General features: G+C 56.9%; 3 protein-coding genes across 4 annotated transcripts in view; 1 reads left to right on the plus strand and 2 right to left on the minus strand.

Moving 5' to 3' along the window:
• The window catches only part of SEMA3G (sema domain, immunoglobulin domain (Ig), short basic domain, secreted, (semaphorin) 3G), an 11,677-nt gene extending 11,468 nt beyond the window's left edge, over positions 1 to 209 (minus strand). Inside the window, exon 1 of the mRNA XM_011958852.1 lies at positions 95 to 209. Coding sequence (XP_011814242.1) covers positions 95 to 209 — 115 coding nt within the window. The remainder of the gene's footprint in view (positions 1 to 94) is intronic.
• Positions 210 to 6,635: 6,426 nt separating this feature from the next.
• Positions 6,636 to 9,613, minus strand: TNNC1 (troponin C type 1 (slow)). The gene is made up of 6 exons (XM_011958854.1): positions 9,535 to 9,613; positions 8,026 to 8,056; positions 7,649 to 7,795; positions 7,286 to 7,400; positions 6,933 to 7,069; positions 6,636 to 6,848 (listed from the first exon to the last, which is right to left on the minus strand). The coding sequence occupies exons 1-6, from the start codon at positions 9,556 to 9,558 to the stop codon at positions 6,817 to 6,819; spliced, it is 486 nt and encodes a 161-aa protein (XP_011814244.1). The 5' UTR covers positions 9,559 to 9,613; the 3' UTR covers positions 6,636 to 6,816.
• A 1,068-nt stretch (positions 9,614 to 10,681) lies between these two features.
• The window catches only part of NISCH (nischarin), a 38,762-nt gene continuing 34,148 nt past the window's right edge, over positions 10,682 to 15,295 (plus strand). Inside the window, exons 1-4 of one of the 2 annotated variants that reach the window (XM_011958855.1) lie at positions 10,682 to 10,711; positions 11,169 to 11,297; positions 13,390 to 13,473; positions 14,192 to 14,374. In XM_011958855.1, the coding sequence (XP_011814245.1) occupies positions 11,205 to 11,297; positions 13,390 to 13,473; positions 14,192 to 14,374 (360 nt within the window). In that variant the 5' untranslated portion in view covers positions 10,682 to 10,711; positions 11,169 to 11,204. Of the gene's footprint in view, positions 10,712 to 11,069; positions 11,298 to 13,389; positions 13,474 to 14,191; positions 14,375 to 15,295 lie in introns of those variants that run through there. The other variant, XM_011958856.1, reaches the window with a different exon arrangement.

A 15,295-nucleotide genomic window follows, 5' to 3' on the forward strand; every position in this document is an offset into this window, starting at 1 on the left:
GCACATGCACACAAACAGAGCACATGCACACAAACAGAGCACATGCACACAAACAGAGCACATGCACACAAACAGAGCACGCAGGGGCTGGTACCTCGGTAGGAGAGCCGCAGGCGGGGCACACTGGGGCCAGGGCTGGGGCCGGAGCTACCCCCATGGAGCAGGAGGCCCCCTAGCAGCCAGCAGATGGCCCAGGCCGAGGGGGCCATGCTGGGGAACTGAGGGCACCGCTGCCGCCTGCCTGCAGAGCCGCCCTCTGGTCCTGCTGGCCGCCGGCTGTAGTTTGCTCTGCTGCCACCAGGCCACCACTTATAAGGCAGTGGCTCCACCCAGTCCTGGGCGGGAAGAGGAACGGGGGAGAGAAGGAGGCCGGAGCCTTGCCGTCCACCTGCCGCTTCTCCTTCCACCTTGTTGGCCCAGTGCAGGCCTTTGTGTCACACTGGCCAGCTCTCCATTGGGAAGACCTTCCCAGCTGGGGCATGGGCCATGTGTACAGAGATGTCCATAAATATAGGTCCTCAGGCTCCAGCAAAGTGACAAGTGGGGAGAGAGCCTGGAAGGGAGATCAGGGATCAGAGGTCGAGGTTGATGGGCTGGGTAGAGGCCTAGCTGGGCTCTGCCTTGTTCTCTGTCCCTCCACTGCCCAAGCAGAGACCTTCCAAACTGGCCCTGCCCCAATTCCAGGATGTTCCAGCCCCCTGAAGCCTCAGCCAGACTCTCCAGCTCCCCTGGTTAGGGGTAGGGGGGGGTCATTCTTAGCCCAAGGGGCACCGTGTCCTAGGCCGGTGTTTGAGGTCTGGCAACACTTCATAGAGCCAGCAAGAGATGACTGCCCAGCCTCTTCCACCCAGGCCTGTCCCCATCTGGCTTCCAGCCACCCCAGCCTCTCGCCACATCTACAGGCCCCATCTCAGCTCACCAGGCTTGCTTTGGGGTAGGGGACAAGGGCATTAGGGGACCCCATGCTGAGGGAACCTCCCCTTGCCCTGCCTCCCTCGGGCCTCCAGTACTTTCAGAGACTCAGGGTCCAGAGCTTTACCAGGTCAGTGATGGTTCTTCCCAGGGACCCCATACCCAAAGGCCCTGCAGACACCTGTGCTCTCTCAGAGCTCACTCCCCCTGCCCTGAATGCTGACTGGGCAGCAGGGGCGGGGGGGCAGCACAGAAAGCCACAGAAGAGGGCCAAAGGGGAAATGGTACTGAGAACCTGAATCTGGGGTGAGTGACAGGACCTCCCCATGCTCCCTGCTCCGGAACAGTTCCCACCTCACCCCACCCCAGAACCCTACACTCAGAACCTGAGGCCCTGGGCACTAAAAAGATTTTAATTTTGAGCTGGAGTTTGAGTTCCCAGGATTCTAACAACTCCTGCAGGTTGGGCCTCCCACATGGACTGGCCTGGACCCTCTGGGAACTTGGGGGGCACTCAGAGAGGGAAGGACCTGGCCCAGGCCACAGAGCAGGCTGAGAATGGGTCCAGCTCAGCCCTGCCCCTTCCTGGGACCCTCCTTTGCTTCTGGGCCTTCTTGGGAATATGGGGACCCCACCCTCCTCCCCTACCTCAATCCTGAAATGGAAACAGGCTGGCTTCTTGGGTCAGCATGACAGGTCCTAGAGACCTACAACTCTGCCTCCCTGTCTCCATCTCCCTTCACTCACACATGCCTCCTTCAGCAGGGGGCTGGCCTGGAGGTGGGCAAGGGACTGCCCAAAGAGATCAATGATGGAGCTCAGCCCACCCCTGCCTCTGGCCCTGCTAGAACGCCTTGGCCAAAGCCTTTCCGTCTCTGGGTTGTTCTCTGCCCCTGCACTGCCCACAGCAGAGACCTTCCAAACTGGCCCTGCCCCAATTCCAGGATGTTCCAGTCCCCTGAAGCCTCGGCCAGACTCTCCAGCTCCCCTGGTTAGGGGTGGGGGGTCATTCTCCTCCCAGATGGGAAGGGACCTCCTCCTCCCAGGGCCAGGGATCAGCCATCCTGGGTGTAAGCAGCCTTTATAACCTGACAAGTGGGCTTGCGCAGGGGCTGCTGTCAGGGTGACCATATCCTGGGACCCTGGGGTGGAGTGCTTCTGCCTCAGTTTTCCTGGGGAGGTGTGGCCAGCACACTGCCCAAGTTCAGGCCAACTTCTAACTGGAGACTGAACCAGGCAGCCCTTCAGCCAGCATGTGACCAACAGCAGCGGGCAGGTGGCCCAACACTCCTCAGCCTGCCAGCCCACCATAGGGTCTCAGCTCAGCCAGACACCCAGCAGGGGCTGCAGGGAGGCCTGGGTCGACTAGAGCAGGGTATGGGGGCAGCCTACTCCACACTGGGGAAAGAGCCTGTGGCAGGCTGGGAGTCTGAACTCTACTGTTAACGTGTGTGGCCTCAGTCAGGTCCTCTCCCTCTCTGGGCTTCAGTTTTCCAGGCTAGGGGGCAGGGGGTAGGGATCCTCTCTAAAGGCCCCCCTGCTTGCCAGCTGCAGGTGGGAAAGACCCCAAGAGTGCCCTGAATTCGCGGATCAATGGGCCCAGACACAGGTATCTTGTGCCATCTAGTCGACAAAGAAGGAACTGCAGGAGGCCCCCAAACTCGCTGTGTTAGGGTAGCAAGGCCATCCAGCAGAAACGGCAGTCTCTTGAGGTCGCTAGCAGTAACCAGGCAAACACAATATAAAGAAGCAGGAGCAGTGGAAGATGCTTCAGTGATTGCTCTTGATGGAGGAAATCAAGGGAGGCTTAATGGAGGAAGCACTATCCAAGCAAAAGCCCAGAAACGGAAAGGATGCAGCAAAAGAGGCAAAACTAGATGATTCATGTAGGAGGCAAAATGCCATGTACTGGTGGGAGATGGTGAGCTGGCTGATACCTATGTGAGGTGCGTGTTCATGTAGCAGGTGCCACTGGGTGGGTATGTGGACGGTCACAGCCCAGCCTCTCCCAGCCAGAATTCTGGGGTGGGCATGCCTGGAAGGAATGGATGCCCCCAGTCCCCTCCCCACCAATTTCATGGATGGAACAGGGATATTAGGACAATGTCATGCCCCCTCGACCCCCACGGACCTCCAGCTGCTTGCAGAGGGTGAGTCCCCCTGCTTCCCATCAGCCATCCCTCATAGCTCCTCCCTCTCCACCCCAACCCTCCCACAGTCTCCTCTGGGACTTCCATCTGCAAGCGGGGCCATTCATCTTCTCCTCCTGTCCAGGACTTGTCCCCCTCCCTGACACAGCTGATGAAGAGAGAGCCAGGACATGGTAGAGCCCTCCTTCCCCCACTGCCCCTTCCTGACAATCCTCACTCCCTGCAACCCGAGCGCACATGGCCCTTGTCTGAGGCAGCAGTCTGCCGCCAGAATGCACCCTCTCTGTAGCTGGCCCAGACACTCTCCTGTTTCCTTCACAGAGGGCTTAACTCTCTTCTCCCCAATCCCATTGGCATCCCACATCCCCTGCGTACCCCCCTATCTCTTGGGTCACTGTCTTCCTCATCGTCATGGTCCCCTCCCCCTACCTCAGCTACCCACCCTCCAGGTCACTACCAATAAGGGCATGACCTTCTGCCTGTCCATTTGGAATATCCCTTCCTCTGGACATCACCATCGGCAGCTCAGCACCCCCACTGTCACATCTTTCACTCGCTGAGGCCCATCTGCCTGCCCCTCCTTGCCTTGAGCCTCCTCTTTCTCCCTGTACAGCTTGCACCTGTGATTAGCTCTAGACCCAGGCCCTGGCAGACACTGGCCGGGGCCCAGTAGCCACTGGCCTGCTGCAGAGCTTCCCTGCATCTCACATGGCCCTTTTCCTGTTTCACTGGGTTGATACCCCAGCATACAAGCCATTCCCTTACCCCTTCTCAAACAAGTTTCCCTGGACCCCACATCGCCCCTCAGCTTGGGTCCCTTTCTCTGTTCCCTGGGTGTTGCCCACACCCGCAATCTCCCCTGTACTTCAGCTCACTCCTGTCAGGCTCCCAGCCCTCTGCTCCACAGAAACCCTCCTGCTCAGGTGGCCGAGGCCTGGGGGCCTGCAAGTTCCCAAACCCTGGGGCCACCAGACAAACCCAAAGTGAGTGAGATTCTACAGAATAACTGGCCTGAGCTCTTCAGATGTGACAAGGAAACACGGAAGACCGTCACAGACTGGAGGGGAGTAAGGAGACAGGAGGATGAGGTCACTCTAGTGCCATCTTGGATTGGCTCCTGCTCCAGGACAAGGACTTTAGGACAACTGACAGAACTTCAATAAGCTCTGCAGATTAATTAGCAGTGTTTATGTCAATATTCATTTCCTGTGTTTGATCCTTCTGTGGTTAAAATGTTAACCACAGGGAAGCTGGGGGACCTGTAAATGGGAATTCTTTGTACTATTTTTTGCAAGCCTGGAATTTCAAAATGAAAAGAAAAAAACAAAAAACCCAACTAAAACCTAGTGTTGGGAAGTAACCTCCACTTCATAATACCCCACGGCTGAACCTGTGCCTCCCCCCGGCTACCTTATCTCAGGAAATGGCAGTTTGGCCAAAAAGCTAAGGGTCATTTTGGATTTTCTTACTTCTCACCCCTCACATTCAAGCCTTCAGCAAATTCTGTCCATCCTAGTTCCAAAATGTGCCTTGAATCCATGCACCCCCCACCTCCTCTCCCTAGCACCCCACTGTCCACTGTACTGGGAGCCACGGGGCTTTCTTGCCCAGAGCCTGCCCCCGCTTCATGCCAGCTCCTGGCTCCCTCTCTCCCACCCCTTTTGTTCTCTGCAGCCCTCACCCCTCACATTGACTGGGTCCTCATGGGGCCTGGCACTGCCCACGTCTCCCAAGACTGCTGGGGCTTGGTTTCCAGCCCAACACTGCCTTTTGCTCCTGAGACCTTCCCAGTCTTTCTCCATGGCCTCCCATGGCTGGTTCCCTGTGGTTCCCCCAGATCTCACGCATAGGCAGCTCCTCCAGGGAGCTTTCCCAAACCATTCTAACTCATGGGCCCAACACGCCTCCAGTCTCCACTTCAGCCCGTGCTGGTTTTCCCACTGTACTCATCTCCTTAAAATTCCACCAGATTTGGCCGGGCACGGTGGCTCACACCTGTAATCCCAGCACTTCAGGAGGGCAAGATGGGCGAATCACTTGAGCTCAGGAGTTCAAGACTAGCCTGGGAAACATGGTGAGACCTTGTCTCTACTAAAAATACAAAAATTAGCCGGGTGTGGTGGCGGGCGCCTGTAATCCCAGCTACTCAGGTGGCTGAGGCACGAGAATCGCTTGAGTCCGGGAGGCAGGGGTTACAGTGAGCCAAGATTGCACCACTGCACTCCAGTCTGGTGACAGAGCAAGACTCTGTCTCAAAAAAAGAGAAAAAAATCCACCAGATTAGGGACTGGGCCTCACTGTGACATGCCCCAGCATCCAGCCTGTGCTGGGCACATAGGAGGTATGTGATGAACCACTGAGTGGTGCACTGGCTGGTGGTGCTGCCCAATGTAGCCCTTCCTTTCTCCTTGGATGTTACCCTTCCTGGGTCACTCTGGGTGTCTGTAGAGGTCCCCAATTCTCCAGCTCACAAGGGCAGGCCTGAAGGGACTCCCCTCCACTCCCCTCAGGTCTCTCCAGGGACCAGAAAGTTCTTGCTAGCTCTGGCCTCCACCAGAGGCATCTTTAGAATTCTAAGACCATCTCTGGAATGCCGGGCCTGTCCGGGGAATGCCAAGGCTGGGACACAGGTGCAGAGAGTGGAGTGGCTAGGCGGGGCAAGGACAGCTGATGGCATTCTGGCTAGAGTCTGGGTGCTGCTGGCAGCTGTCCCTCCTGCGAACACCACTGGTGACACCTCCACTTCCTCGCAGCCCCCAATGCCCATGCCCCCAAGACAGCATCACTGTCTGGCGGCAGCTCTGGACTGGGCGCTCCCACTAAGCTGAGAGCTGCCAGGCCTTGGGCCTCCATCCCTGTCAAAGAGACTGGGCCACAGGAGACGAGCCTCTGAGGTTCACAGGAACTGGAAATCATGCCCATTTGGATGTGGCCCATCCGACAGGGCCCTTGGCTGGAAGCCAACTGGCTCTGCTCTCCCCCACACTCACTGGATGACCTTAACAGGTCTCTGTACCTCTCTGGGCCAAACAGGTGAGGGGAGGTAGAGCCAGCTCCATGCACCTCTGGCCCTGGGAGTCGATGGTGCTGGTAGGAAATACAAGTGAGTGGGCGGGTGAACCAGCACTGTGGGCCTGCAGGGACCCCACAGGCTCAGCTCCATTCCAGCCATGGCTGACAGGTAACACGGGTTGCTCTGCCAGGCAGCATTCAGGACCTAGCTGTGTACCGCGGTGAACCACTCTCTCCAAGGAGAGGACCCCTAGGGTGCCACAGTGGTTGACCAAAATGAAGGCCCCCAGGAACTTGTGGGGGGTTCTAGGCCCCCACAGACTCTAGATGCTGAATCCCTGGAGATGGTGCCTAGGCATAAGGAGTGATAGAGGGCAGCCAGCAGGGCAGGCCACACAGCAGTCTCCAATCTCATCTCACTCCCAGCAGAAGGCAGTGTGCAGTGACGGTCAGGCGCCAGGCACTGCAGCCAGCCTGCCTACGACAGGGAAGGAAGCAGTCATCAGGTAAGAGTGAGTCCTAAGGAAGAGTCCCTGGCCCAGGGACACCAGAGGCAGACAGCAGACCTCCGGGGAGCACGCTTTATTTGCATCCCCCGGGACAGAGTTGGGGAGGGAGTCAGGGGATTTGGGGTTAAGGACATGGTCAGGCTCAGGTCCTGGGACCCCAATCCCCTCCCTAACCCCAGGACTCAGCTGGAGTTGGAGGCTGGGCATGGGAAGCTCTGGGTGAAGGTCAGCATCTACTCCACACCCTTCATGAACTCCAGGAACTCTGTGGAAAGAGGGGCAGGTGTGGGTCGGGGGTGGGGGCTGGGCAGGGCATGGAGGCAGGGGACCAGCCCACCTACCCGCTTACCATCATAGTCGATACGGCCGTCGTTGTTCTTGTCTCCGTCCTTCATGAGCTCCTCGATGTCGTCCTCCGTGATGGTCTCGCCTGTAGCCTGCAGCATCATCTTCAGCTCATCCAGGTCGATGTAGCCATCAGCGTTTCTGTGGGGAGGGGAATCAGGGTAGGACTGTGGGGAGGGCATAAGGCAGCCCCACCCATGCCCCAGGAGGCAGAGCAGGGACACTGGGAGATGGGGCATCCCTCTCCCCAATCAGGCAGAGGCCGCAGGGTCCCTAGACCTGGAATCTGAGACCGCCCTCCTCTCCAGTTCGGCTTGAGTGTGGGTCAGGGTCAGAGGTCAAGGGTCACACGCTCACTTGTCAAACATGCGGAAGAGGTCAGACAGCTCCTCCTCAGATTTCCCTTTGCTGTCATCCTTCATGCATCGAACCATCATGACCAGGAACTCATCAAAGTCCACCGTGCCGCTGCCTGGGGGGTGGGTGGCATGGCCGTTACAGAGGCCGGGGTAGGTACTGCAGGCAGCACCTTCGACACGAACCCCCATGTTCTCACCGCATCCTCACACCAAATGCCAGGCTTCTGCGGCCATTATGCCCATTTTATAGATGAGGCAACTGAGGCTCAGATAGGCAAAACCGCTCCCAGCTAAACAGAGCCAGCATTCCAGCCCCCAGCCAGCTGGGGTTCTTCTGGAGCCTTGGGAGGAGGGGGCTCACCGTCCTCGTCCACCTCGTCAATCATCTCCTGCAGCTCCTCAGGGGTGGGGTTCTGGCCCAGCATCCTCATCACCTTGCCCAGCTCCTTGGTGCTGATGCAGCCATCCTCAGCACCCAGCACGAAGATGTCAAAGGCTGCCTTGAACTCTGTGTTCAGGGGTTGGGGGGCACAGTAGTCAGGGCTCAGCAGCCAGGACCTCAAAAGGTCAGAACCCTGGGGCCATCTGCCAACCTGCCCACCTCCCTTGGGGACCTCTATGAGGTCAGAGCAAGAGGGACCAATCCTCTGCTCTCTGGTCTGGGGTCCTCTTCCGGTAAGGGGTCCCCACGCCAGCCTGGCCCCGCTGGTCTCCGACATGTGTGATAGGGGTTCTCACCATTTTTCTGCTCTTCTGTCAGCTGCTCTACCTAGAAAGGAAAGGGAATCTCAGGGCTCAGACTCAGGTATAGCTGCTGCTGAGGAAACCAACCCATTCCACAGGTGAGAAGGCTGGAGCCGGAGGAGGCAGGCTATTTTCAGGCCACAGGGCGGAGGTCTCAGTCCTCCCTCCCTGCCCCCAAAGCCCTGATGTGACCCAGCTGGCCTCAATGAGACTGGGATCAGGGCCAGGGTGACAGGTGGGCACCCCCTTCAGGGCCAAGGTGACCCTCAGTAACAATAGTCAGTGACCACTCAATGCCCTTTCGGCCCCTGATGAAACTCAAGCTGGGTGGCCCGAGGGACAGCTGTCCCTCAAGTTGGGACAATAAAACCAGTATGGGGGCAGGCAAGCCACCCACTGTAACCTGACCAGGGTGGCCACTGGGCTATTTTTAATGAGGAACAAAGTTAAACCTGGTGATTGTTCTGGGGACTTTGGCATGCAGGGGGTGGGGCAATGTTATCTGGCCCCCTGGCCTGCTAGTGCCGCCTCAGGAGCCAAAATTAGTCCCCAGCTCCGCCAGGCCTTGTATGGGCACTGGGTGGAGGGCTGCCCCCACCCCAGCTCCATGGACTCCCACAGGATAAGCAGGCGTGCCCCCAGAGCTGGCTGTAGCACTTCCCTGCCCAGGAGTGAGGCAGCGTGAGGGAGGGGTTCCCCTGGGGACAGCTGTCCATTCCAGGATGTCCTTGCTCTGGGGTTGGGGGAGGTCACCACCACCCCTGGATAGAATAGCATCTGAAGACCCTCAGTGACCCAGGAGGCTGCAGGGGCTTGGGGTGACCACTCTCCGGCCCTTGTTCCCTCGCTCTCACCCCTAGCTAAGCCACTGAGCGCTGAGTCTGCCAGGCTTGATGGGAGCTGGGGCCCCAGTTCTCTGTTCCTTCTTCCTTGGTTCTCCCTCATGTCCAGAACTTCCCTGCCTCAAACTTCAAAGCCCCATCTCCAGCCCAGGACTCAGGCTCTGCAGCCCGCTCCTCTCACACCCTCCACCTTCCAAAGCATCTTCAGCCAGTCAAGGGGCTGGAGTGGGGTAGCAGATTTTGAGCATGTGAGAAGCATAATGTGAGGGGCAGAAATGGGGGTTGGGGACAGGGAGACAGTAATGGGGACTCAGACAGCTCAGGAGGAAGAGATGAAAAGAGAAAGGCAAAAATGTCCAGAGACAAATGCAGAGACATGTGGCTGAGTGACAGGGCCTCAGACTACAGACACTTGGAAACAGAGAGTAAGACATGATGCTGAAAGCTGCGACATCCTCCACCACCCTTCAGACCCTGAACTCCCATCCCTTCTGCATCCCCAAACACCAGAACCACTGTCCCTGTGACAGCCTGGGTTGAAGGCACGTAGGCCTTCTCCTGGGTCCCCACCACTTCCCTGGGGCTACTAGCCCCCCATTCTGAGCTGAGTGAGACCCCAGTGGGCCTGCCCACCCCAGCCCTACCCAGCCCTGTCCCTCACCGCAGCCTTGTAGATGTCATCCATGCTGGCGGCTCACAGGACAGCCTGCTGGGGTTGCCAGCCGGCCCTTGACTTAAATAGCCCTGCCCCACCGCATTCCTGGCCCAGCCCAACCCAGCCCAGCCCACCCCTGCGCGTAGTATCCTCCAGTCCCTCCTCTGGTCCCAGTGATCTCAGGCTGGCCTGAGTCCCCGTGTCCTCTGCCCAGGGCAGGAAGCAGATGAAGGGCTACAAGGACCAGGTTTCTTTCCCTCCTGTCCCCCACACTCCCCAAGGGACTCTCTGAAAAGGTTTCTGGAATGAATGAAAACATGAGCCCAGTGCAGGACAGGAGTTACAAAGTTGTGGGCCCTAGGCAAGGCCCAGGCAACACAGCAGCTCAGGCTCCCATCCAACCAGGGAGGCGGGTGCCATGACCACCACTTTCCAGATAAGGAAACTGAGGCTCTGGAGGAGTGGTGACTTGCCCAAGATCTGACTGACTTGGCAACCCCTGCCTTTAACTCAACCTCTCTGGAATGGGGGTGCAACGTGCAAGGAGAGGCTGGGAATGCAGGGCCCTGCCAAGAGAAGCCTCGAATATCAAGCTCATAGTACGATGCTGTGGAACTGGTGAAGGAGGAAGTGACTGATCCACCTTAGGACAGGGTGGCCAGGAGCCCTTCTGCCAGAGGAGCCTGCCCCAGACCTCCCATCCGCCCAAAGAGAAGTACTCACTTCGGGCTTAAGTCAGCTGCTGTCAGTTATTCAACAGCACCCCTACAGATGCCCCATCTGTGGCAGGCTCCTTTCCTCCTCACCGTCTAGTTAGGTTACCACCTCCCTCTTCTAGGTCTCATCTTTCCCTGGTTCAGGACTCAGTTCCCCATTCTAGCACTGTAGTTCCTGGGTCCAGGTCAACCTGTCTCCCTCGTTTTAAACTCTGGCAGGCCACCCCGTGGGGTTCTTGTGCTCAGTGGCAGCACACACCCCTCCATCCACCTACACCCTCCTTCGTACAGAGTTCGTATCAAGTTTATCCCTCTTGATCAACACGCTCCCTGCCTCCAGCACTACTGCGTGCCGGGCCGCGCATGAACCGACCCACTCAGTTGTCCAGGAGCCCCACTGACAAGAGATCTCGGAGTCTCGGAGAGGTTCAGAACTGGCCCAGAATCGCTCTCGCCCTGCTCTGGCGGTAAGCACAGGTCCTGTTTTCCCCTCCAACCCGCCTTGCGCTAAAGAGAAAGAGCTCAACAGCCAGGTGAGGCACTATTATGGCCTCCTTTATCCGGAGGAGTAAACTGAGGCCAGGAAGAGCAGTGACTTGCTTCGTGTAGCCCGGAAAGCTCGAGACCTTCTGTGCCCTCTTCCCGAGGACGGAGGGGCGATGCCCAGAGCTGTAACCACCACCGGTCTCAGTTTCTAGCAGGCTGCGCAGCGTACCTCCAACCGAGCCACGCAGGTAGAGATTACGCAAGCGAGCACCGCGCACGCGCGCGCTGTGGGTGGTGCCTGTCAATCACGCACGAGGGGCGGGGCGAGGGCGCAGGAAGAAGGCGGGGCCAAGATGGCGGCGCAGCGCGCGGCGGGGGCGTGGGGCGGCGAGGGCTGGGGGGCGGTGGGACGTTGACCCCGCCCCCTACTGCTGCCAGTCTGCGCCGGGCGGCGGCGGCGGCGGAGACCCGAACATGGCGACGTCGCGCACCTTCGGGCCCGAGCGGGAAGCCGAGCCGGCCAAGGAAGCGCGCGTCGTGGGCTCGGAGCTCGTGGACACTTATACGGTTTGTTGGGGGCGCGGGCACCTGAAGCGGGGGCGGTGGCTGGAACCGGGAGTCCGACTTGGGGGCTTGGGGAGGGGTCCGGGATCTGCAACCCTGAGGAGCGGGTAGAAGGGTCTGCGATTGCGAGGGGGCTGGGACGGGGGATCTAAGGAAAGGGATCTGGGCCTCGCAGATCCGGGTGAAGGGTTGCTCGGGGCCTGGGGAGGCGGTTTGGAAAAGGGTACGCGATCAGAAAGGGAGGCTCGGGTTGGGGGCGGCATCTGGGGATAAAGGGGGCCTGGGGAGGGGGGGTGTCTAGATGAGGCGAAACCCCTCTAGATCCTCTAGGACTGGAGAGGCCCCGGCCTGAGAGACCGTTACTGGGGTTCAGGAGAAAGGCGATGGGGAGAGGGTCTCTGATGGATGGAATCAGGGAAAAAGGTCAGGCTCCGCAGGCCTTGAAGAAAGAGAAGGCGCCAGCACCCTGATCTGGGAAGCCTGCGGTGGTGGTTGAGATTTTCTCTGAGAAGTGTAGGATAGACCTGGGGAGCAGACGCCTTGGGGGTCGGGCGGAGACAAGAACGGAGGACGGATGGAGCCCAGCTGTGGAGAAATAGGGGTGGTCTCAGTGCTGAAGCGCAGGCCCTATAAACCTTAGGAATCTTCGTGACTTTGGGCTGTGGGAGCGAGATGGGGCAACAAGCTGCGCACACACACTTCTGAGCTATGGGGGAGACAGAGGACAAATGGGGGGTAGTTTCCGACTCTGATGGGATTGGATGCCAGGCCTGTGAGCCTGGTGGGCTGCCTGGCAAAAACTAGGCATTGAGCACCTCCCTGCTTCCTCCCCTTTGTTCCCGCAGGGTAGGGAGTGGGTGGGGGCCTTGGCCCTGCCTGCACCCCCCCTCCCTGGCCCTCATCCTAACCTCCCCCTCTGAGGGCCATTCTTCGGGCTCTTTTCTCCTTTCCTGAGGGCAAAGGGAAGGAATCAGGCAGGATGGGAAGAGGAGAGGGGTGGATCCTGGAGCAACAGGCCAGCCTGGAGAAATGGCTGCTCCTCAGGGCTGGAGAACGCTTCAGCTCCATGCTGCAGAGAGGAGAGGGAAACTAGGTGCAGGAGGCGGGTGAGTTCTCTGAGCTGATGGCTGGCTGGCCATCAGCTATGGGCACCTTCAGCAAGAGGGCCATCTTCAAAAAGCTCTCCCTATTCTGGACTGCGCCCCCCCCTGCATGTGTGTCGGGGGAGGTGGTGATCTAGACTGGACCCTACCATCCTCTGTCTCCGGGTGTGCCGAGTTGGATATTATGAACACACCTACCCTTTGAACACTTGCCATGGATCAGGCCCATGGACAAAGCATTTTACATGCATTGCCTTACTTGGTCCTTGATTCTAAGATGGAGGAACTGAGGCTCAGAGAAAACTTAGGCTCCAAGTTACTTATATAAGTGACACATAAGCTGCAGCCAGGAAATGGCAGAACCAGGTTTTTAACCCAGGCCTTCCTTAACCTCTAGGCCATATTGCCTTCTGATAGAGCTTAGTTGCTACCACTCCCTCCCCACATCAGCTGCTTGTGCCTTGATTCCTGGCTCAGTAGCAGAAATCAAAGCCATGAACCAGTTGAAAGGGTTGGAAAAGGACTTGCTTCCAGGCGGTAGGGCACCTAGAAAGAAGTACAACAGAGAAGATGCTCAGGCTAGAACTGGCCCTCCTCTGCCTCCCTTGGAAGAAATGGCCTTGCCTGCAGCTCAGGTTGGGTTTTGAGTTACCTAGAGGCAGGAGGTAAAAAACTAAAGAGGTGACTTGTTGTGGTAATCACTTTTTTCATTCCTTACTGATGGTTGGAGCCACAGGCTTGTCCCATGTGCCTCCCAGCCCTACTGCTTGGGCCATGGAGGAGGCTGAGAGGGGCCCTGCTGGTCAGCAAGGGTCAGGTATAGAGGCTGGTGGGCAGGGGCAGCCTGACTTTGGCCTTGGGGTGGGTCTGAGTTGCAGAGAGAAAGACTGATGAAAGATAATTGGGAAAGGTAATTGCAGCTTTTGCTCTGGGGGGAGGAGACTCCTTGTTGGGGCTCCCTTGCTACAAGGGCTTGTGGTTTCCCCTTTTAGGTTTACATCATACAGGTCACTGATGGCAGCCATGAGTGGACGGTAAAGCACCGCTACAGCGACTTCCATGACCTGCATGAGAAGGTAACTGTTAAGAGCAGGGAGCACATATTTCAGGGCTGGGGGGCCTGTAGGCCAAGTTTCCATTGTGCCACACATTAGTTTTAGGGCAAAAGAGGCTCCATATCCATAGTTCTTTAATAAATCACTTTGTTAATATAACTGCATTCATTAATATAGCATGTAAATGCTAGCCTTCAGCTCTAGCATGAGCCAGTCTGCAAGGAGCATATTTGAATTTCAGTTTTAATATTTCCAGTCCTAGCTTGGATACGAGATGCTGAGACAGTTTCCTGGGAAGGGGACAGGTTTGAACTTGTTCGACCTAGCTATAGCTATTCCAAAGCCTGTACTCTAATATCTGGCTTTGCGTTTAACATCTTTTCTTTGCGTTTGGAGATGCTGTCTTTCTCTGGGTCATTTACAGCGTGTTTTAAAGACACACCACTGCCCTAATTGGTTTTTACTCTGGCTTGGAAAAGATGGCAATTTTAGGGGCAAAAGGTGTTACTTTTCTGAATGTCTCCATGGAATTCCTTGTCTGGAATTGTATTGGTATTTCTAATGCTAATTGGATTGAAAGAGGCCGGATCCCAGGTGCCCTCGTTTGGTCACTGATCTTGGTACTGCAGGGAGGGGCTGTGCAAGTGCTAACAAGCGCCTGTCCTCAGGCTTCTTGCCTTGGCCTTACATAGGCACAGAGCCTCTTAGTCTGTGGTTGATGTGCTTATGTTTTTTACAGCTCGTTGCAGAGAGAAAGATTGATAAAAATCTGCTTCCACCCAAAAAGATAATTGGGAAAAACTCAAGAAGCTTGGTGGAGAAGAGGGAGAAGGATCTGGAGGTGTACCTCCAGAAACTCCTGGCTGCCTTCCCTGGCGTGACCCCCAGAGTGCTGGCCCACTTCTTGCATTTTCACTTCTATGTAAGTTCCTCATCGGGTTTTCACCTGTGCCTGCAAACCCACAACTGCCAAGCTTGAGGCAGCAAACCAGGGGGGACCTCAGCTTTGAGGTGGGCTGGGGTTTGACCCTAGGTTAGAAGATGGAGGGACGTCACCCTGGTTAGGGATGTGTTGTGGGCAGAAGCATGTTAGTTGACAGATTTGCCTTAAATTAGACTGAGTGGCCACAGAGATGCTTTCCTCCACCACAAGGCATTTTGTTTAGCAAAAATGGCCTGTGGGTGTTTAAGCTAGGTTTCCATCCAAATGGATGAGGCTGGATTAGAAACAGCTGACACCTGGGATAGACTATTATTGTTGGTTCACAGCTCAAAACTAATTAAGGGATTAGTCTGTGATGGTGGAATATCACCATCTTGGGATGTATAATCGGGGTCCACGCTGCCAGGGTGCTAAGGTTGAGGGTAGATAATTTCCTCTGATGGGAGAGTGTGTCGTAGAACAGCTCTGTACTCCGTCCTGGACAGAAGAACAACTTTCATAAGTCGCTGGTGACAATACGTTGTCAAACTTTGAGAACAGCACTTAGGCAGTGTGAAACCACAGTATTTGTTTTTTGGTTTTTTTTTTTTTAGTTTTTTTTTGAGATGGAGTCTCGCTCTGTTGCCCAGGCTGGAGTGCAGTAGCCGAATCTCGGCTCACTGCAAGCCCCACCTCCCAGGTTTACGCCATTCTCCTGCCTCAGCCTCCTGAGTAGCTGGGACTACAGGTGCCCGCCACCTCACCCGGCTTGTTCTTTTTTTTTTTTTTTTTTTTTGAGACTGAGTCTCGCTCTGTTTTCCAGGCAGGAGTGCAGTGGCGCGATCTTGGCTCACTGCAAGGATGGGGGTAAACCCATTCTCCTGCCTCAGCCTCCCCAGTAGCTGGGACTACAGGCACCCA

Source organism: Colobus angolensis, unplaced genomic scaffold, assembly GCF_000951035.1.
Source record: "Colobus angolensis palliatus isolate OR3802 unplaced genomic scaffold, Cang.pa_1.0 Scaffold477, whole genome shotgun sequence".
In the NCBI taxonomy this organism is placed as follows: domain Eukaryota; kingdom Metazoa; phylum Chordata; class Mammalia; order Primates; family Cercopithecidae; genus Colobus; species Colobus angolensis.

What these genes read in the sequence shown, in the direction of transcription:
- TNNC1 (XM_011958854.1), bottom strand. Translation starts at nt 9,558, where the DNA reads ATGGATGACATCTACAAGGCTGCG. An exon ending in CTCTTCCGCATGTTTGACAA is followed by an intron (nt 7,070 to 7,285) that starts GTGAGCGTGTGA and finishes CCCTCCCCACAG; the next exon opens with AAACGCTGATGGCTACATCG. An exon ending in CGGCCGTATCGACTATGATG is followed by an intron (nt 6,849 to 6,932) that starts GTAAGCGGGTAG and finishes CTCTTTCCACAG; the next exon opens with AGTTCCTGGAGTTCATGAAG.